At 43.4% G+C, this 23,032-nt stretch overlaps 3 protein-coding genes and 1 long non-coding RNA gene across 4 annotated transcripts in view; 2 read left to right on the top strand and 2 right to left on the bottom strand.

The window, feature by feature from the left end:
* LOC144698295 (uncharacterized) overlaps positions 1-23,032 on the top strand; it is a 666,343-nt gene that overhangs the window by 424,058 nt on the left and 219,253 nt on the right. The window lies entirely within an intron of this gene.
* LOC144698278 (uncharacterized) overlaps positions 1-23,032 on the bottom strand; it is a 251,559-nt gene that overhangs the window by 41,294 nt on the left and 187,233 nt on the right. The window lies entirely within an intron of this gene.
* LOC144698279 (uncharacterized) overlaps positions 1-23,032 on the bottom strand; it is a 167,259-nt gene that overhangs the window by 7,402 nt on the left and 136,825 nt on the right. The gene's annotated exons all lie outside the window — the stretch shown is intronic.
* Positions 10,837-23,032, top strand: part of LOC144698266 (uncharacterized) — a 48,175-nt gene continuing 35,979 nt past the window's right edge. Inside the window, exons 1-2 of the mRNA XM_078570240.1 lie at positions 10,837-10,856; positions 13,043-13,690. Coding sequence (XP_078426366.1) covers positions 13,152-13,690 — 539 coding nt within the window. The 5' untranslated portion in view covers positions 10,837-10,856; positions 13,043-13,151. The remainder of the gene's footprint in view (positions 10,857-13,042; positions 13,691-23,032) is intronic.

Here is a 23,032-nt window from a genome sequence, read left to right as displayed (position 1 = left end):
AACACTCTCACTCGGGTGTGTGTGTGTCTCGGTGCTTTTCCAGTCTCACTGATGTTTGAAATCTTTTCCCACAGGCAGAACAGACAAACATTTCTCCTTCCACCTTTAAAGATCGATGATGTTCAGTTCCTGTTGAATCGAGTGACAGTGTCAAATCTTGATGTGATGTTTGGTTTGAGTTTCCCGTCCGCAAATCCTCCCCTTCTAATTCTCTGTAAAAGGAGTTTACAAAAGTCATCACTGTAAGAACAGGATAGAAATATAGAACAGACAATTCTTGTTTCTCTGGAGCATTTTTTCCTCTCTCGTTTCCCCAAAGCTGCAAATCCCCGTCCCACACACTCTCCCTCCTCCCGTGTGCTGCAATCCAAATAGAGATTTGCACAATTTTTTCTCTATCTGCTCAACCAAATTTGTACAACTGGAGATAACAATATGTTTCATCATTCACTTCAGTCATTACTCGTGACAAAACATTAATCTGAAACCCGCTAACCGACCATACAGAATAGCAGACATTAACCTTGTGCCCAAAACTTACTGCGTGGTGATTTAGTGAGTGATTGTGAAGGTGGTTTCTCCAAACCTCCCAGGGTTTCCTTCCTTCCTTCTCTCCCTCTCTAACTAAGTTAAACCTGGGATCAGTCTCATGGTCTATTCTGGTTCCTGCTTCTCTTCCTGATGACTAATTAACTCCAATTAAACACTGAGAAGACTGAAGATACTGTTTTCGGTCCCTGCTCCAATCTCCAGATACCAACTCCATCCCTCTCCCTGGGAACAGTCTGAGATTAAGCCACAACATTGGCATTAAAATTGATCTCGAGATGAGTTTCTGACCTCATATCTGTATCTGTGTCATCACTAAGGTCTACTGTTTCCACCTCCGTAACATCACCCGACCTCACTTTGTCTCAGTGCATCTGCTGCTGAAACCCTCATCGCTGCCGTTTTTACCTCCAGACTCGAATATTCCAACACACTCTTGGCTGGTTACCATCCAAAAGTCTTCTGTCCATGTCTTCACTTGCAATGTTCCCCTAACACCCCTCTGCTTCCTCACCTGCCTTGGCTCCCGGTCAAGCAGCAAATTGAGTTTTAAATTCTCATCCTTGTTTCCAAATCCCTCCATGACCTCCTCTCTGCCTATCTCTGTAATCTCCTCCAGCCCCACAAACCTCTGAGATATTTACACTGCTCTAATTCTGGCCTTGTACATTCCCTATTTTAATCACTCCACCATTAGTGACCGTGCCTTCAGTTCCCTTGTCCCCAAGCTCTGAGATTCTCTCCCTACACCTCTCCCTCTGTCTATCACACTTTCACCCTTTAATGCACTTGAGTATTGTAAAAAAAAAGAAACATTCTGTCAAAACATTTAATCTTGTACTCATCAGGACAGACACAAGAACATCAAATTTCAAAGATTATCAGTCGGGCTCGTAATGTGTCTCACTTACCCTTGCTAGAAGCTACATATATTCATACACAGGGGCCCGTCCTCTGCAGGCATAAGAAACAAGTCCAGGCAGGGCACCTTTTGTTGAATTAAACAAAAGCACATGATTAATGCTCCCTGGTACATTCTCCATAGCAATGATCAATCAGAACTGACTGGCCAATCAATCAGCACCCTTTTCTCATGCAGTATGAACTGTTGTTCCCTATGAAATTTGGTTTATTTTCAGCCCTGCAATCTCTCTATTTCCTTTTTGAATGACTCCCACTGCTCGAACGTAGATTTTCCTTCAAGTAGCTGCTCCCAGTCCACTTTGTCCAGATCCTGTCTTATCATATTAAAATCGACCTTCACCCAATTCGGAACCTTTATTTCTGGACCATCTTTGGCCTTTTCCATAACTACCTTAAATCTTACTGAGTTATGGTCACTATTGCCAAAATTCTCCCCCATCGACACTTCTACCGCCTGCTCGGCTTCGCACCACTGCCTCTCTTGTAGAACTTCCTATGTGTTGGGTTAAAAAGCTCTCCTGGATACATTTTAAGAATTCAGCCCCCTCTAAGCCTTTCACACTTTGTCTATCCCAGTTAATATTGGGGAAGTTGAAATCCCCTACTATTATTACCCTATTATTTTTACACTTTTGTGAGATTTGCCTATATATCTGCCCTTCTATCTCTCACTGACTGTTTGGGGGTTTATAGTACACTCCCAGCAATGTGATTTCCCCCTTTTTGTTTTTAAGTTCTACCTATATCACCTCATTTGAGGAGCCTTCTAAGATATCACCCCTCCTTACTGCAGTAATTGACTCCCTGATAATATTGCGACCCCACCTCCTCTTTTACAGTCCCCACCCCTTTCTTGCCTGAAGATTCCATACCCTGGAATATTGAGCTGCCAGTCCTGTCCCTGCCTCAACCATGTCTCAGTTATAGCAATGACATCATATCCCCATGTGTTAATCAGCATCCTCAACTCACCTGCCTTACTCGTAAGGTTTGTTGCATTAAAATAAATTCCATTCAGCCTTGCTATGCTCCTTTGTGCCTTAACTTGACTATATACATTCCAGACCGACATGTTTTTTCTTCTATACTTGTCTGTGCATCACGCCTACTATACCTCCACTCCTTAACCCACCCCCCTGCCAAATTAGTTTAAACCCCCACCCATAGCATGAGCAACCACCTCGCAAGGATGTTGGTCCCGTTCCAGTTCAGGTGCAACTCGTCAAATTTGTACAAGTCCCACCTTCCCCGGAAGTGAGCCCATTGATCCAGAAATCTCAGGCGCTCCCACCTGCACCAACTCTTGGACAGTGATGGAGTTTTTTATAATCTCTTTTTTACAGCTTTTTAAAAACTCGTTCATGGGATGTGAACATCACTAGCTCAGCCAGCATTTATCGTTGATATCTCTTTGCCCTTGGAAAGGTGGTGGTGAGCTGCCTTCTTGAACCACTGCAGTCCATGTGCCATTAAGAAGGGAGATCCAGGATTTTGACCCAGTGACAGTGAAGAAACGGTAATATATTTCCAATTCAGGATGGTGAGTGGCTTGAAGGGGAACTTCAATATGGTGGTGTTCCCATCTATCTGCTGTCCTTGTCCTTCTAGATGGTGGTGTGTTTGGAAGGTGCTGTCGAAGGAGCCTTGGTGAGGATTCGCAGGCGGGAAACTCAAACCAAGCATCACATCAAGATTGGACAGGGTCACACGGTTTATCAAGACCTGAATATAATCGTTCCACTTGCTCCACCCCTCTTAAACAGTATGAAGTCCATGATATTTCAACTTCTCTTTAGCTCTGAAGAAGAGTCATACGGACTCTAGACGTTAACTCTGTCTCTTTTTCCACAGTTGCTGTCAGACCTGCAAAGTTTTTCCAGCATCTTGTTTTTTTGCCCCTATAAAGATGGCTGCAGCGCATGCGCCCTGATGCACATTGCCCCCAATAAAGATGGCGACCGTTACCCCCGTGTCTGTAACTGGGAGAAAGCTGCGGCCTCGCTCGGTGCAAACAGGGAGACGGACCCCGGGAAGTTCTTTTTCCGGGTTTACGGATTACGCAACATGTTTACGAAGCCTCCGCGCCCAACCGCCGGATCTATCGCTCCCTCCGCCCCGCCATTAACCCACTCACCGAACGCGGATCCAAGAAAGAAACTTCTCTCCATCGCCAATACTCATACTGCGCATGCTTCACTCCCAGCTCGGCCCCGCCCCTCGTTCATTGCGATTGGTTGGAAGACCAGCCGGTCCTCCAGGCCCGCCCCCTCTTCCTATTGGTCCGGAGCTGCCGTCAATCAGCCGAGCATTGTGACGGTTTCAGATGGTGAGAGCGGCCTCAGACTCAGCCTGACTTGCTGATTCTTGGCAGTATTTTCTGTTTGGGAATTAGAGCTAGAGATGGATGGTCAGTTCCCCTCTGTCCGGGGGGGATTCACACTCATTTCCCTAGTGCATTGATTATCACCTTTACTTTACATGAGAAAGTCCCCGGTTCAATCCCGGCTGGAAGCTTTGTGTTTACAATTGTTACTGAGGAGGAAATTAACAGTGAGTTTAGTTTCATGTCGAACAGGGGGACAGTTATTGTCTCATTCTTTAAAAGCTCCTTCATCACCTTTAAACAGGGAACGATAATCCAGAGAAAACTGATCCGCTGTGAATCCAAAAATAAGATACTGCAGATGCTGGAAATCCGAGCTCAAAACAGAAAATGTTGGAAACACTCAGCAAGTCAAACAGCTTCTGTGGAGAGGGAAACAGAGTGAATGTTTCAGATTGGTGACCTTTTATACAAACTGGAAGAATTTAAAGATTTAATAGTTTACAAATAAGTACAGGGTCAGGGAAAGGAGAGGAGGAAAGAACAAGCAGACTTGTGATAGGATGGAAGGCTGGAGTGATTAAATGACAAAGGGATGATGGTGCGAGGCAACATCGGGTGATCATGAGACAAGGAAATAAACTAATGGGACAAGAGGAGAAACAAAATACAGGTCCAGAGGAGGGATAAATGGTAACAGCAAAATCATCACCAGCACCGACTTTCTGAAAAAAATGGGAGTGGTGGTTTTCATCTGAAATTGTTGATCTGAATGTTGAGTCTGGAAGGTTGTAAACTGTCTAATCAAAGATGAGCTGCTGTTCCTCGAGCTTCCATTGAGTTTCATTGGAACAGTGCAGGAGGCCGAGAACAGGGAAGTCGGAGTGGGAGTGGGGCAGAGGAAAATTAAACTGTAAATGATCAGATCCTCAGGACCACACTCACAGACTGAATGGTGATGTTCCACAAAGCAGTCGCCCAATCAGGAGTTATTCTCCTCAGTGTAGAGGAGACTGCATTGTGAGCAGTGAATAGACAATACTAAAATGCAGGAAGTACAAGTAAATCACTGTGTTCTGGAAAGTGTGTTTGAGGAACTGGAATGTGGGAAGGGAGGAGGTGAAAGGGCGGGTGCTGCATCTGCTGTGCTTACATGTAAATCATTCACAGTGATGTTCATAAGACACAAGGTATGGGACCAAGGGTAGCTTATAAGGCCCCTTGAGCCTGCTCCGTGTTTAAATGATCTTCCACCTTAACTCCTCCTTCCCGCCCTATCCCCATATCCATTGATTTCTTTTGAAGCCAAATATTCATGGATTTCCATATTGAATATACTCAAGATGGAGAAAAATAGATTCAATGCAAGTTTTAATCCAGAAAATTTCCAAACAAGGTGCGCAGAAATTATAAATTCACCTCCTCACTGCTTGGCAATCACGTTAACTGAACTTTATACTGGCCCCGTGCTAAAATCTAGTCATTCTCTGACAGATATTCATAATGCCATGAATGGTAGATTTAGAATAAAAATCGTGCTCCGTTGTGCTGTAAAGGTGAGAGACAACTGTGTAGATGATTCTTAATGTAACAGACTGGCTCATTGGATCTTCTTATTTCATTCCATCTTATTTTCAGCTCATGGGAGAATTCCTGAAATAGAGGATGATGAATAACAGCTCAAAACCACAGACCACTCTCCCACTGTAATACTGATCCTTCCACCGTACAGGAATTTGGGACAAGAGTGGATTTGATGCTCAGACTAGCTCTGTCTCTGATTGAGAACATTGATTGAGAAGCACCAGAGAAGGTGCAAAAAGATTTACTGGAATGATGCCAGAACAGGAAAATGATATCAGCTCTCAAAGATTGAACATATTGGAAAGGCTTCCTCTGGTATAGAAAGTGAGGGGTGACCTTATCAAGGTCTTTAAGATAATGAAAGGGTTTCACAGGGTAGACAAATGGAAGATGTCGCAATTGTGGATGGTTGAGGATAAATATAAATTAGTCACTAATAAATCTAATATGCAATTCAGAAGCAACTTCTTTAGCCAGAGGTAAAGCGGACTGTAAAAGCTTTTGTAAGTATGTAAAAAAAGTCTAGTGAAGACAAATGTATGTCCCTTATGGTTTGAAACAGGAGAATTTATAATAGAGAACAAGGAAATGGCAGAGGAATTAAACAACTACTTTAGTTCTGTCTTCATGCAGGGAGACACAAATAACTTCCCAGAAATACGAGGGAACCAATGGGTCAAGTGAGAGGGAGGATTTGACGGAAATTAGTATTACTAAAACAAGAGTTCTGGAGAAATTAATGGGACTGAAAGCCGATAAATCCACCGGGCTCGATAATCTACATCCCAGTGTACTAAAGGAGGTGGCCATGGAAATAGTGGATGTGCTGGTTCTCTTCTTCCAAAATTCTGTATATTCTGGAACAGTCCGGCAGATTGGAGGGTGGCACATGTAACCCCACTATTTTAAAAAGGAGGGAGTGAGAAAACAGTGAATTAAAGATCAGTTAGTCTAACATCAGTAGCAGGGAAAATGTAAGAGTATTATAAAGGATATGATAACAGGATATTTAGAAAATATTAACGGGATTAGAAAAAGTCAACATGGATTTATGAAAGGGAAATCATGTTTGACAACCCTACTGGAGTTTTTCTGAGGACGTAACTAGCAGAATAGATAGAGGAGAACCAGTGGATGTCGTGTATTTGGATTTTCAGAATGCTTTTGATAAAGTCCCACATCAGAGGTTAGTGTGTAAAATTACAGCACATGGGATTAGGGTAATATATTGGCATGGATTAAGAATTGGTTCATAGACACGAAACAGAGAGTAGGAATAAATAGTTCTTTTTCGGAGTGGTGATTAGTGAGTTACCGCAGAGATCAATGCTTTGGCCACAACCATTCACAATATATATCAATGATTTGAATGGGGGAACCAATGTAATATTTCCAAGTTTGCTGACGACACGAAACTTGGTGGGAATGTGAGTGTTGAGGAGGGTGTAAAGAGGCTTCAAGGCGATTTAGAATGGTTGAGTGAATTGGCAAATACATGGTAGATGCAGTATGACTGGATACGTGTCAAGTTATCCATTTTGGTCAGAAAAACACTGGCAGAGTATTGTTTAAATGGTGAATGATTGGGAAATGTTGATGTTCAAAGGGACCTGGGTGTCCCTGTACACCAATCACTGAAAGCAAACATGCAGGTGCAACAAACAGCTTAGAAGGCAAATGGTATGTTGGTCTTCGTTGAGAGAGGACTTGAGTACAGGAGCAAGGATATCTTACTGCAGCTGTACAGGGCCTTGGTGGAATACTGCGCACAGTTTTGGTCTCCTTACCTAAGAAAGGATATACTCGCCATAGAGGGAGCGAAGCGAAGGTTCACCAGACTGATTCCTGGGATGGCAGGGTTGTTGTATGAGGAGAGATTGGGCCAACTAGGCCTGTATTCACTGGACTTTAGAAGAATGAGAGGAGATCTCATTGAAACATATATAATTCTGACAGGGATGACCAGACTGGGTGAAGGGATGATATTTCTCCTGGCTGGTGGGTCTAGAACATGGGGTCACAGTCTCAGAATACGGGGTAGGCCATTTAGGATTGAGTTGAGGAGAAACTTCTTGACTCAGAGGGTAGTGAACTTGTGGAATTCTCTACCACAGAGGGATGTGGAGGCCAATTCAGTGAATATATTTAAGAGGGAAAAAGAGAGCTTTCTGAACTCTAAAAGCTTCAAGGGGCATGGGGAGAGAGCTGGAGTATGACGTTGAGAGAGAGCATCAGCCATGATCATATTGAAAAGCGGAGTAGACTCGAAGGACCGAATGGCCTATACTCCTGCTCCAATCTTCTAAGTTTCTATATGTTCAAAATCATGAAGGGGCTGGATAGAGTAGATAGGTCGAAACTATTCCGGCTCGTAACGGGATCGAGAATGGGAGGGCACAGATTTAAAATGATTTGCAAAGGAAGCAAATGTGATGTGAAGAAAGACCTTTTCACACAGCAAGTGGTTCTAGACTGGAGGCAGGTTCCATCGAGGCATCCAAGAGGAAAATAGATGATTATTTGAATAGAAACAATGTACAGGGCTATAGGGAAAAGGCAGGAGAATGGCACTACGTCATGATGCTCATTTGAAGAGCTGGTGTGGACAAAATGGGCCGAATAGCCTCCTTCTGCACCATAACAGTTCTCTGAAAATTTCAATTATCCTCCGCCTTGAAACATACAGGCACTTGGTAGCTGAACAGTCTCCACTAAAATAAATAAATAACGAAATAAATCTCCTCTTGCATATTTTGAAGCTGTTTTGTTTTCTCTGTATGACCTTAATATGAAGCTACATGACTAATGTTATTAACGTTTAGGTTGGTAAAAATGAGGAACTGAAGCACAATAACACACACAGACACACACCCGAGACTGACAGACGAAGTGGGTCTCTCAGGAGAGACACACACAGACACATGCCCGAGACTGACAGACGGAGTGGGTCTCTCAGGAGAGACACACACAGACACACGCTCGAGACTGACAGACGGAGTGGGTCTCTGAGGAGAGACACACACAGACACATACACCGAGACTGACAGACGGAGTGGGTCTCTCAGGAGGGACAAACTCCCTGAAAGCAAGGATGTCATCAACTTGGCTCAGTTTTTGCTCCATTTTCGGCTGGAAATTTGGTGAATGATTGTAAATGAACGGAAATAAGAAAACAAAGAGTTTTGGGATGGTTTTTGTTCCAATTACCCGATAATTAATTCGGTGGGCACCTGGTTAATATTGGAAATGATGAAGAGCGCAGTTAGGAGAATTCATACCTGTGCATGGAGACCACAATAAATTTGAAAACCATCACCTTCGCCACTCAGCCATTAATATGTGCCTTGCAATCTGTGCTGTTGGTTGAGACAGAAATCTCAATAAAATTAACAAAAGGAACACTTAGGGAAAATTTTGAGGTGTTGTAGCCCACAAGAGATACAGAACAAGAACTAGAATGTGGGATTAGGCTGGTTTGTTCTTATCCTGCCAACATGGACATGATGGATCGAATGGCCTCCTTCAGGGCCGTAAAGATTTTTAGTTTTCAATGTTTCAATGCTTCAGAATAATCATGCCCACCCGCTTCCCCTGTCTTATGAGTGTTTGCTCAATTAAATGTTTGTAAAAGGTAACGGTGGGGAAGGATTGAGAGTTTTCAGTGTGGGACAGAAGTGACATGGATCAACAGAGAAGCAACACTTTTCCAATTAGAGCAGAAATAGATGACAGATACAGAATCCCTCTCCCACCTTTGGAATCTTTACTAATTCCATCACCATCACTTTTGCCTTTCATCCTTATCCCTTTTGTTATTTATTCTCTCCTGCCTTCCGCCCGATCACAAACCTTCCCTTCTGTTCTTTCCCTCTCCCCCTCCCCCGTCTGTGAACTTTCTGAAAATCTGTAACATCTCTTGCTTCTTTCCATTTCTGATGAAAGTTCAGCGGCCTGAATTGTTAACTGTTTCTCTCTCCACAGGCTCGGCCCAACTGCTAAATATTTTGAGCATTTTCTGGTTGGGAATGAGAGCGATCAATGTATGGCCATTTCCCCTCTGTCCGGGATGTGTGACACTGATTTCCTGAGTGCAGTGGTCAAAATGTTTGCTTGAAATGTGAAATTAGCCGGTGAGATCTCACGTCGAAGATTTGCCATTCAATTGTTTCAGAATGGAGTTGGCACAGTGATAAAATCAGCGAGGATTAATCCAGAGGCCCAGGCACAAGGCTTCAGATTCCAACAAAGCTTGAGATTTAGCTTTTTTTTATTCTTTCATGGGGTGTCGTTGTCGCTGCCTCGGCCAAAATATATTTTCCATCCCTAATTGCCTTGAGAAGGTGGTGGTGAGCTGCTTTCTTGAACTGCTGAAGGCCATATGTTGTGGGTACACATACAGTGCTGCTCGGGAGGGAGTTCCAGGACTTTGACCCAGTGACAGTGAGGGAACAGCGATATAGTTCCAAGTCAGGATGGCGTTTGGCTTGGAGGGGAATTTGCAGGTGGTTGTGTTCCCATGCATCCTCTTCCCTTGTCCTTCGAGGTGGTAGAGGTCACGGATTTGGATGGTGCTGTTGAATGAGCGTTGGTGAGTTGGGAATTGAATTAATAAATCTGGAATTGAAAGCTAGTCTCAGGAATGGTGAAGTAAAGCTTTCTTCAATTGTCATGAAAACCCATCTGGTTCACTAATATCCTTTAAGGAAAGAAATGTGACGTCCTTACACAATCTGAACTACATGTGATTCCAGACCCACAGCAATGAGGTTGACTCTTAACTGCCCCAAGAAATAGCCTAGCAACTCCGTTCATGGGTTATTAGGGATGGACAACAAATGCTGGACTTGATAGTGACACCAACATCCCATGAAATAATATATTGAAAGATGAGCAATTGGCACTTTGTTTAATTTCATGTCGAACAGGGTGACAGTAACTGCGGTCTCATTATTTAAAACCTCGATATTTTACCTATTTAACCAGGTAAAGTTAAGTGAGAGAAAACTGATTCACAGTGACCCAAAATACTGAAGCTGCTGGAAATCCAAACTGAAAAGAACATTTTGGAAGCACCCAGCAGTATCTATGGAAACGGAAACAGAGTGAATGTTTCAGGTCATTGAACTTTAATCCAGTTATACGGTTCTGATGAAAGGTCACAGACCTGAAATGTAAACTATGATTCTATCTCCACGTACGTTGTGATGAGATTTTCTGAATGTTCTGTTTTAATTTAAGATTTACAGCATCTGCAGTATTTTGCTTTTCTTCCAATGTAGAGTGTTGAGAATCTGGAATTCCTTACCAGAATGGTTTGAGATCCACGTCTGACCTGGAAACCCATGGGTAAATTCACACTGAGAAAAGGCAGTTCACCTGCTGATAGTTTGAAAGCATTTACTTGGCCATTCCATTTACTGATACAGCAGCACTGTCACAATGGAGAGCAACCATACGGATTCTTCATATGTGCAAAGTGATTTACTCATTTTCCCCACCTGTTAGCATTCCAGCTTTAAAGGTTATAAGGATTTGAACCACAATTGGTGCATTCTGACAAGAAACGGTTTTAATGTTTCTTTTTTTGGGGGGTGGGGGGGTGGGGGTATCATTTGTTCACCTCAGTTGTTGAGACACCAGTGAGTTCAAGTCTAACTGTAGGGATTTGTTCTGCTGTTAATTACACTCAGGACAGGACTGTGTTCATGGACTTGTGCACTTTGGTTGCTGGATCAATTGGTTTGCTAATTTTATATCGTGGCCCTATGGCTACAAACGAAACCGGATCATTTAACATTGATGGTTTCTCAACAATATTTTCTTGCAATGGCAGGGCACTTACCCAGCATTCGCGGCGAGCCAGAATGTGCCCAATTCTCACTACAGGAGCCTCGTGCGCAGGCGCAATGGCGTGTTAGGAATGGCGCATGCGTACTATGTGGTTTCGGCTGGAGCATGCGCAGTGTGGGTGCTGAAGTTGCGGGGAGGTGGTCATACCGACTCCGCAAACGGAGAGAAACAGCTGATTGTCGGAGGGTAATGGAGGCGACGGAGTGGGTGGGGAAACTTCATGAACACCCAGTGGAGGCCTCAAACCCCGAATGAGAACCTATCGGGCCCACGTTAGCGCCGAACGAGTCCGACATCAGCTTCAGGGCCGCGTCTACAGGTTGAAAGCCCGAGATCATGCAGCAGGGCGCATGCGCGGTCACCTGGTCCAGGTAGCAGGAGGAGAGAATATAGTGAATTTTTATCACAGAATTACACAGTGCAGAAGAGGCCCTTCGGCCTGTCGCGTCTGCACCGACACGTGAGAAACACCTGACCTACCTGCCTAATCCCATTTACCAGCACTTGGCCCATAGCCTTGAATGTTATGACGTGCCAAGTGCTCATCCAGGTACTTTTTAAAGGATGTGAGGCAACCCGCCTCCACCACCCTCCCAGGGAGTGCATTCCAGACCGTAACCACCCTCTGGGCTATCCTGGACTGACAGGGATGGATTTTGGAAACTCTTTTTACAGGGGGCTAGAAGGGGAGGATTTACACACAGCAAACTCAGACCAAGAGAAATGTTTGTCTCTTAATTTCTATTCTGGATTTTTTTTAATGCAGTATATTTGAAGAACAGAATTTGAAGACGGGAAACTCACACCAAATGACAGATCAAAACCTGACACAGTCACTCGATTCATCAGAGCCTGACAGTATGTTTGTCTGTGGAAAAAATATTGAAACATCTGTCTGACTGGAAATAGGAAAGGTCATTGTCACGGAGGGATTGGAAAAAAAGGATGAGAATTTTAAATTTAGTTATTGTTTAAGCGGGAACCTGTGTAGGTCAGTGAGTACAGGGTGATGGGTGAGTGAATGGTACGAACTGCAGAGAACAGAGGCAGCAGAAGATTGGATAAACTTCAGATTATCAGGGCTGAATGTGGGAGGCCAGCCAGGTGTGCATTCAAATAGTCAAGGCCAGAGGTAATAAAGGAATGCATGAGTTTCAAGAGCAAATGAGCGGAGACAGGGCCAAGTCAGTGATGTGACTGAGATGGGAATGTGCACTCTTGTAGATGGTACAGACATGTGATCAGAAGCTCAGCTAGTGGTTTAATATTACCCCCTGGTTGTGACCAGTCTGGTTCAGCCCTGAACAGTTACCAGGGAGAGGGATGGTGTCGGTGGCTAGGGAACAAACGACAATGGCTTCAGTCTTCCCAATATTTAAATAGAGGGAATTTCTGTTCATCCAGTATTGGATGTCAGACAAATCAGGACAGTGTGTGACATGAAGGGGAACTTGGAGGTGATGGTGTTCACATACACCTGCTACCCTGGTCCTTCTAGGTGGTGAAGTTTGAGGGTTTGGTGGTTTTGACAATGTTCTGGTTTATTATTACATATATAAAATCCCTCACCTTCGCAACTTTGTTTTCCCTCGTCACATAGAGCTCAGAGTCTTGTGTAGACCCAGACCAGATGGCAAGTTCCCTTCCCTGAAGGACATTAGTTGTTTTTTCATGACAGTCCAGCTGTTTTCATGGCCACTTTTTCCTAGTGCTGGTCCCACAAATGACCAGATTCATTCAGCTAATTTCAGCCTTTGTGTTTATATGGGTTCTCTCTCATTCACTTTTTTCTGTTTTAAATCAATGTCACAGGGCATAAGAGTGGGAGGATTTCCAATCTGGAATCTGAAACCAAACATCACATCAGGATCTGACAGAGTCGCCTAATTTATCCTAACCTGAATATCAGCGGATTTTAAACATGGAAGGAGTAAGCACCCTTCACAGTGGAGAGAAAACGTACACGTGCTCTGTGTGTGGGCAAGCCTTCAGCCGATCATCTAGCCTGTGGAAACACAAGCGCAGGCACACTGGGGTGAGATTGTGGAAATGTGGGGACTGTGAGAAAAGGTTCTATGATCAGTTTGAGCTGGCAAATCATTGGCGCAGTCATAGTGCGGAGAGACCATTCAACTGCTCTGTGTGCAGCAAAGGATTCATTACTTCATCCCACCTGCTGGAACACCAGCGAGTTCACACTGGGGAGAGACCGTTCACCTGCTCCGAGTGTGGAAAGGGATTCACTCAATCATCTCAGCTGCTGACACACCAGAGGGTTCACACTGGCGAGAGACCTTTTAAATGCCCAGACTGTGGGAAGTGCCATAAAAGTTCCGGGGAGCTAATGCGCCATCAACATGTTCACTCTGATGAGAGACCGTTCAGGTGCTCTCACTGCGGGGCTGGGTTCAAGACATCATATGATCTCACAGTTCATCGGCGAATTCACACAGGGGAGAGGCCGTTCACCTGCTCCGAGTGTGGAAAGGGATTCACAACCTCATCCAACCTACTGGACCACCAGCACGCTCATGCTGGGGAGAGGCCGTTTGCCTGCCTCAAGTGTGGGAAGAGATTTGCTCGTTCGTCCACCCTGCTAAGACACCAGCGGTTTCACACTGGGGAGAGACCGTTCATCTGCTCCGAGTGTGGGAAGGGATTCACTACCTCATCCAACCTGCTGAAACACCAGAGAGTTCACAAGTAACGACAATGATTGGATTTTTCTGTTAATCCCATTCAGGACTGAACTTTGTTCATTAGGGTCTGTTTCTGCTCATGTTATTGAACTCCAGCCCAGTTATATCCGTTAATATTGTGGATAAAAGTCAAATAATTCAGCTTTGTGTTGAACGCAGACTGTGTTGAGTCTTTTTAATATCTCCAAAACAAGTTAGTTCCTTTTGAAGGGGTCTCCTTCTCCCCTCTCTCCTCCATCCCACCTCCAACAACAAGTGAGGAGCTCATGGAGATTCTTTGTCACTAAGATTGAGACAATCCAATCAGCTGCCTCTGCTGCTTCCCTCCCTTCCACTAACCCACCTGGACAAACTGTCTCTAAAGTTCCCCCTTGTCAGATCCCTGAATCCACATCTTTCTCCAGTTTCTCTCCCATCTCCCCTCGTGCCCTCTCGGTGTTCATCTTGTCCATAACACCCACCTCCTGCTCCATCTGCTCTATTCCCACTAAACTGCTGATCACCCAACTTCCCCGTGTTCCCTGGTGTTGATAATGGCTACATCTCTTCAAGTGCTGTCCCTCTGTCCTTCAAATCTAGCATCATCACCGACTCCTCAATAAAACTAACCCTTGACCCCACTGTCACTGCCTGAACTTCAACTTCCTTTTCCTCTTCGAAGTCCTGAAATGTGTTAAAACTCCGAAATTTGCCGGGACCCTGTTTGAATCCTTCCAATAAGATTTACATTCCTGGTCTCATCAAAGTTACAGATGACACTCTATCCTGCATCGGCAAACTACCTCATCATTCCTTTTGAACATTCTTCAGCCTTCAACCGGTTAACCAATCCATCTTCCCCCAATGCCTCGCCACTGTTCTCCAGCTGATTGCAACGTCACACTCTGGTTCCTTCCTTATATATATCATCGTAGCCAGAGAATCACCTCCAGGAGCTGTGAATATTTGATTTATATTTTTATATACTCACTGGATAACTAATTGGGTCTCGTTAAACTATACAAGAAAGCATCGTTATCACTGTGATATTACCTTGCAGGACAAATCCTTCTAACTAGAGCAGCTCTTTTAGATAAGGTCATCATGCAAGAGTGAAGACGTTGCTGTCCATGACCGAAGCCCAGAGTGGTCCAAACATCTTGTAATTACTATTAAAATGCAATATTCAGCAGAACAAATAAGGTCATAGTGGGAAAATGTTAAAATTAATGGCACTTCACTTAAATGTATGCAAGATTAGTAGCAAGATGGATGAATTCATAACAATTAGAAAAAATGACTATGATATGATAGATATTGGAGTAATAGAGTGTGAAAGTGGCCACAGCTAAGGAATGAAAAATCAAGGCCACTTTGACACTTTGGAAGGAAAGAAAAGGAGGTGGGGTAGCTCTGTTAAAAAAAGATGAGACCAGGACATTGGTGAGAAATGATCTTGGTCTGAATGAACAAAATGTAACATCAGCTTGGATGGAGCCAAGAAATTGCAAATAAGACGCTGGTGGGAGTGGTTATAGGCCCCTAACAGTATCTGCAATGTAGGACAGTGTATAAATCAATAAATAATGGGGGCTTGTTATAAAGGTGCTGCAATAATCATGGGATATTTTAATTTTAAATTGAATTGGGCCAATAACATTGGATGAATTCATAGAGTGTATTCGGGATTGCTTCTTAGAATAATATGTACTGAACCAACTTGGGAACGGGCTGTTTTAGACCTGATAATGTGTGATGGGACAAGATTAATTCATGCCTCCATAGTACGGGATCCCCTAGATCAGAGTGATCATAACATAATGGAATTTCACAATCACTTCAAGGGTAAGATATGTGGGTCTTAAACTTGTGGGCAATAACAGGGGTATGAAGACACAGTTGGCTCAAGTGGACTGGTAAAATGCATTAGAAGGTAAGACAGTAGAGAAATAGTGGCAAACATTTAAGAAGATATTTCATAACCAGCAAAAGATATATCCCATTGAGAAAGAAAGACTATCTGTCATGAAGGGATATTAATGCATATAATGTTATTGGAAATTATTTAAAATTGGACTTGTAGCAAGGTCTTTGTGAGAGTGTGTGTGTGTCCTAATTGGATTAAAGCCAGATAGTCTGAGTGCTTTGATGTATAGGAGTTTTGAGATGTTAATTCGGTGAACAATACATTAAAAGGTAAAGAGTGCATTTACATTTTGTTGAATAAACCATTCAAAGACTGGGGGTGAAATCTTGCACCTGACTAGGAGACACCAAGCAATATGTTTATATTACTAATAAAATTGGTACTATTAAAAGAGTTTTATTGTTTGGAGAGGTGGAGTTCAAAGGGCCTGGAGATACGATGAGAATATGCATTCAAAGAGAAGGCTAGGTATATACAGAAGAGTTTTGTGTGAGGAAGTCAGAGGCATGGAAGATCTAATCCTGTAAGCCTACCACTGTGTTTGCGAAGGACCAAATTGAAAGGAACCACATCTTTAATTCATAAGGTAAAATGTGCTTTGCCCAGTGTCTGTTTAAGTCTATGGGTTATTGTTGCCTTGGGGAAGATTACCTGGGAGTGATTAATTTGAGGATTTGTTTAAAAGTTATTATGGTGGTAATTTGTAGATGTGTTTAATTTCTTATTAAAATTAATAAATGTTTAATTTAATTTATATAAAAAACCTCTGGTGGCTTGGTGGTTTCATTTCTGAATTCAGAGCTGTATCTCAAACATACCAATTGAAAATATAGGTTATGAAAGTTGTTTAAAGTTTCCCTCTGGGATTTTAAATAACTCAGCCTTTACCAATTGCTATGTCATAACAATCTACAAGAAGGATGCACCACCCATGGCTAACTAAAGAAGTTAAAGGTTGTACCATATTGAAAGAAAAGATCCTCAATGCTGTAAATATTAGTGGTAGCCCAGAGGATTAGTAAAATTTTAGAAACCAGCAAAGGGTGACTAGGAAAATGATAAAGAAGGAGAAATTGCATTACCAGAGAAAAACTAGTAATAAAAATAAGCACAGGCAGTAAAAGGTTCCAAAAGAGTCATACAGACTTGAGATGTTGACTCTGTTCATCACGCCACAGATACTGCCAGACCTGCTGAGTTTTAACAGCATTTTATGTTTTTATTTCAGATTTCCAGCATCTGCAATATTTTGCGTTCAACTTTTTTAGTTTTATTCTTCTTCAGTTTGAAGAAGGAACAAAAAGAATTCAGGTAAAACTGAGTGAAATATGAAAGGAATTGGAAGAACAAAGATTGAAATGGGATCACGTTCATCCTTGATCTGAAAATGAAGTTACATAAATTTGACACAAATATTCACATTTGAAAATGTTTCTTCAGCCCCTTTTCAAGCAAGCAGAGAAGTTAACCCTTTCCAATCACAGCATGGTGACAATTTGAAGAAAATGCTTTGCTTTTTAAATATTTGGCTTCATCCCATTTGTTACATTTCAAGACAAACTGCCTGAGAACAGGAGATGTGGGAGTTATCTCCAAACTGATTGCAAGCACCTGTACTCCTGTCTCTGACCTATAAACAACATATTATGTGAGTACTAAATGGAATATAAAGGTCGTCCAGTGCTCCTGAATGAGATAGAATAGTAATTAATGGAATGACGTATTTAGAATAAAAGATAGAGAAATCACACCACCAATTGGGAAATTGAATAATTCACCTGGGTATAGTTCAATGGAATAGTTCAGTCTGATATACATGCACATTCCAGTCAAAGTCAGGAAAATATAAATGAGGCCAGTAAATTGATAGATTGATCTTGGTGACGTTTGTGTCCTTGCCTCTGCACAAAAAAAAACTGAATTTGATATCCTGACCACTATCTGAGGCATCAGAACCATGCAGGGGCAGATAAGCAAAGATCTTAAAGCAGAAACCCCTGTGACATTTTGACGAGATCGCCTGAAAGGCCAAGAGTGGCTTGCATAAGTTGGCACATGCAGCATGCTATTGGGATACGGCGTGAGTGTGTAGATGTGATTTGTTATGAGAGGTGTAATTAATATGTGGGAATGCATGGTGAACCTGCACTGAAGAACAGGTCCCAGACATGCTCAGCTACTTGACAACAGAACAACATGAAGTGACTATTGTGGAAAATTGAATGAGGCATCATTTTAAATCATCCAGACATTGACACATACCCCATGGAGAAACTGACTTTCAAACGTTCAGGATAGAATTAAACACACTGGTATATAGCAGAGGGAGTAAAATTAATGTGAAGAAGGAAATAGAATCTGGATGTAGGAAATATCCACAAGGTGGATGCAGGTGAACAGAGAGCTGGAGAATCTTTAAAGTCTGTGCATGAACTTTTAATTGAATCAGATATATTTGCAACATGCCAATAATTTAGAATTGTGAGAGATGATCGGCAGGTGGGAAAGGTGAATCTAAGTTGACAGTTATCATATTTTAGTGGAAAAGTTTTGACATTTATCCTTGGTGGCAGCTCAAGGGTTTGTGTTGCTGATTCTGATCATTCTAGTAGCTTTAGTATGTTATCTACAGTTTGTCATCAAGAAATTAAGGAAAACAAGCTTGTAGCTTAGAAATAGTGAGGTTTGTAAGAAATCAGCTCTGAGGAGTCAATATTTCCTTCTCAAGATTGGACAGTGATTTCTCACAGATCTCCCAATCACTTTACAAAATCTCCTGAAATGTATTGAATATTACAGGAATAGCTCTCTCTCTCTCTGTCTCGCTTAGGAACAAAGATTCCTGGCTTGACAAACATCGGACAATATATCCCAATGTTGCCTCATCGGGATGGACTCGGTAGTTAGGGAACCAAATTTGTGTGGTGACCGAAGACAATAGCTTTGATCTTGCCAATTCTAAAAAGGAGCAAATTTCTGCTCATCCAGTACTGGATGTCAGGTAAGTAGTTTGATAATTTAGTAACAGTGGAGGAATGGAGAGGGATGGTGGTGAGGTAGAGCTGGGCACTGTCAATGTACATGTGAAAATTAACACACTGCTTTTGGAAGATGCTGCCTAGTGGCAGCATGTAGATGAGAAATAGGAGGGGCCAAGGTTAGATCCTGTTTTTAGGATGGGTCAGGACAGTGGATTTAAAGGTGAGAGCAACAGTACCAGAAGAGAGAGAGAAAAACGTGAACAATATCAGCTAACATGGAGAAGCTGGATGGTCAGCAGTTAGTGGGAACAGGGTCAATGAAGCAGGAGGCAAGACCCATGGACAAGATGAGCACTGAGTGGGCATGAGAGGAGGTTGGAGAGAAACTGGAGAGAGAAGTGAGTTCAGGGCTCAGACATGGGGCACCTTTACAGAAAGTTGGCCCAGTGGGCTACTGCAAGGGAGAGAAGCAGCAGAGGCAGCTGATTGGATTATCTCAATCTTAGTGACAAAGAAGCTCCATGAGATCCTCGTATTTGCTGTTGGAGGTGAGGACAGAGGAGACTGGAGAGGGAGAGCATTTCAAAAGAAACTAACTACTTTAGGGATATTAAAAAGACTCAACACACTGTGTGTTTTATACAAAGCTGATTTATTTGACTTTAATCCACAATATTAACCCCTACAACTGGGCTGGAGTTTATCAATATCAGCAGAAACTGACCCCAATGAACATGGTTCAGTTATAAATTATTAACAGAAAAATCCAAATACTGTCGTTACTTGTGAACTCAAATTACTGCATCGAGTTCGTGTGACTCTTTTGAAGAGGAAGAGTCACACGGACTCAAAATGTTAACTGAATTTCTCTCTCCACAGATGCTGCCAGACCTGCTGAATCTTTCCAGCACTTTCTGTTTTTATTTCTGTTTTCCAGGATGTTCAGTATTTTGCCTTTATAGTTGTGAACTCATTGGTGTCTCTGCAGTGTGGATGAACAACAAAATCTCTTCCCACGCTGGGAGCAGGTGAACCGCCTCTCCCCAGTGTGACTTCACTGGTGTACAGTGAGGTCAGAGGATTGCCTGAACCCAGACCCACAATGAGAGCACTTCAATGGTCTTTTGTCAGTGTGAACATATTAATAAGGCATCAGTTCCCTGAAACATTTCTAGCACTTCCCACAGCCTGGGCATTTAAAAGGCCTCATCAGTGTGAACTCACTAGTGTGTCTGCAGATGGGACAACTGAGTGAATCCCTTTCCACAGTTGGAGCAGTTAAACGGTCTCTCGTCAGTGTGAACATGTTGATGGGACATCAGTTGGACATCAGTTCCCCAAACCTTTTAAAGCACTTCACACACTCCGGGTATTAAAAAGGTCTCTCGCCAGTGTGAATGCGGTGTCTCAGCAGGTGGGATGATATCCTGAACATCTTACCACACTGTGAGCAACGGAACAGCCTCTCCCCAGTGTGAATTCACTGTGTTTCAGCAGGTCAGTCCAGGATAGAAATTGAAGTGAGACAAACATTTCTCTGGGTTGGAGTTTGCTGTGTGTAAATCCTCCCCTTCTAACCCCCTGTAAAAGGAGTTTCCAAACACTGGGTGTAAACTGGGCTCCGGGAGTTTGTAATCCGGGTTTGGAGTCCTACACCGGGTGTTTGTGAATCCTCCCACTCCATCCTCCGGCTCCATTCCTCTCCTGCACTCGGCCCTTTCTCACCCGCTGGACTAACAATCCGACCGCCTTCATCCCGGTCCCGCACCCGTACTGCGCATGTTCACTCCCAGCCCTGCCCCGCCCCCATTCACTCCGATTGGCTGGAGGACTATCCCCGCCCCTTCTTCCTGTTGGTCCGGAGCTGCCTTCAATCATTGTGAGTTGGAGCATGCGCAGTCTGTGCAGACAGATAGGAGGAGTGCTCGCGCGAGCGGATTTAAAATGCGGTTTTAAAAAGACCGAGTGCGGATTCAGAGCTGAAAATAAACCCGTGAACGTAGATGGGGCCGGCGGGCGAGTTGTTTGGCTTCAGAAAGTCACGTTTTCGGCCCCAAACCCTCAATGAGGAGACATCGCCGCGTTTGCTCGGCTCTGGAGTAAAGTCCGAGTGAACGGCCGCCATCTTTATCCGGGCAACAGAGCGAGGCGCGCATGCGCGACCCCATCCTCACCGGGACACTGAGCAACAGCCCGAGGGAGACATTCATCAAATGTGTGTTCACCAGGAGTTTTATATCAGCAACAAGAGTATTATAAACCCACAGTCACTCAGTAGTACAGAATTTAAACATTGCTGTAAAGAGACACACTGTTGAAGCTTTTCCTGTTGCTCTCATCTGGACAGATGCAAGAAAATCAAAGTTCAAACAACAATTTACACTGCATGAGGAAAGGGTGATGACTGGTTGGCCAGTCGGCTCTGATAGGTCAAGGTGTCGGCATGGGGAATTCACCAGGGAGCCATCATCCCCCCCCCCCCCCCACCCCGCTTTTGTTTATTTCGATAAATGGTGCCATGCCTAGACATTATCCTTCTGTCTGCAGAGGACAGGTCCCTGTGTTTGAATATATGTAGCTTGTAGCAAGCGTAAGCGGGACACACTACGAGCCCAACTGATAATCTTTGAAATTGGTATTCTTGCGCCTGTCCTGATGATTACAAGATAAAAAGTTTTGAAGGAATGCCACATTTATCACCAATACTGAAGTATCTTCAAGGAGGAAATTGTGTTAGACAGAAGGAGAGGTGTAGGGGGAGAATTTCAGAGCTTGGGGACGAGGGAACTGAAGGCACGGTCACTAATGGTGGAGCGATTAAAATAGGGAATATACAAGACCAGAATTAGGGCAGTGCAGATATCTCAGAGGGTTGTGGGGCTGCAGAAGATTACAGAGATAGGGAGGGGTGAGGCCATGGAGGGAATTGAAAACAAGGATGAGAATTTTCAAATCAAGTTGTTGCTTAACCGGGAGCCAAGGTAGGTCAGGAAGCAGATGGGTGACAGGAACAGGACTTGCTACGAGTGAAGACACAGATAGCAGATCTTTATTGACTTCAAGTTTACAGAGGGTAGAATATGGGAGACCAGCAAGGAATGTGTTGAAATAGTTGAGTCTGGAGGTAACACGACAGGGACGAGGGCTTCAACAGCAGAAGCACTGAGACAGGGTGAGGCTGGGTGATGTTATGGAGGTGGAAACAGGCCGTCTTAGTGATGGCACAGATATGCGGTCAGAAGCTCATCTCAAGATCAAATGTAACACCGAGGTTGTGAACAGACTGGCTTAATCTCAGACTGTTCCCAGGGAGAGGGATGGAGTTGGTATCTGGGAAATGGAGATTGGAGCAGGGACTGAAAACAGTGTCTTCAGTCTTCTCGGTGTTTAACTGGAGGAAATTAGTCATCAGGAAGAGAAGCAGGAACCAGAATGGGCCATGAGACTGATCCCAGGTTTAACTTAGTTAGAGAGGGAGAGAAGGAAGGAAAGAAACCCTGGGAGGTTTGGAGAAACGACCTTCACAATCACTCATTAAACCTCCACACAGTAAGTTTTGGACACAAAGTTATCCTGTATGGTCGGTCAGGGGGTTTCAGATTAATGTTTTCTCATGAATAATGACTGAAGTGAATGATCATAAAAATTGTTATCTCTGGTTGTACAAATTTGTTAAAAAGATACAGAAATAATTGTCCAAAGCTGTATTTGGAGCGTGTGTGGGACGGGGATTTGCAGCTTTGGGGGAACAAGAGAGGAAAAAATGCTCCATAGAAACTAGAATTGTCTGTTCTGAATTTCTATTCTGTTCTTACAATGATAACTTTTGTAACCTCCTTTTACAGAGAATTAGAAGGGGAGGATTTGCAGACGGGAAACTCAAACCAAACATCACATCAAGATTTGACACAGTCGCTCGATTCATCAGGACCTGAGTACAGTCGATCATTGAATGTGGAAGGAGAAATGTTTGTCTGTTCTGTCTGTGGGAAAAGATTTCAAACATCAGTGTGACTGGAAAAGCACTGAGACACACACACACCCGAGTGAGAGTGTTCCAGTGAACTGACTGTGGAAAGAGCTTTAACCAGTTACACAGCCTGAGAAAAAACATCACACCATTCACAGCGGGGAGGAACAGTACACTTGTTCTGCTGTGGACAAGGCTTCAACTGATCATCAAACCTGGAGAGCGAGAGGGACACAGGCACCATGG

Source organism: Cetorhinus maximus, chromosome 23, assembly GCF_964194155.1.
Source record: "Cetorhinus maximus chromosome 23, sCetMax3.hap1.1, whole genome shotgun sequence".
Classification (NCBI taxonomy): domain Eukaryota; kingdom Metazoa; phylum Chordata; class Chondrichthyes; order Lamniformes; family Cetorhinidae; genus Cetorhinus; species Cetorhinus maximus.
Note: the sequence above shows the minus strand (reverse complement) of the source record. Positions and strands in the feature narration are given on the sequence as shown.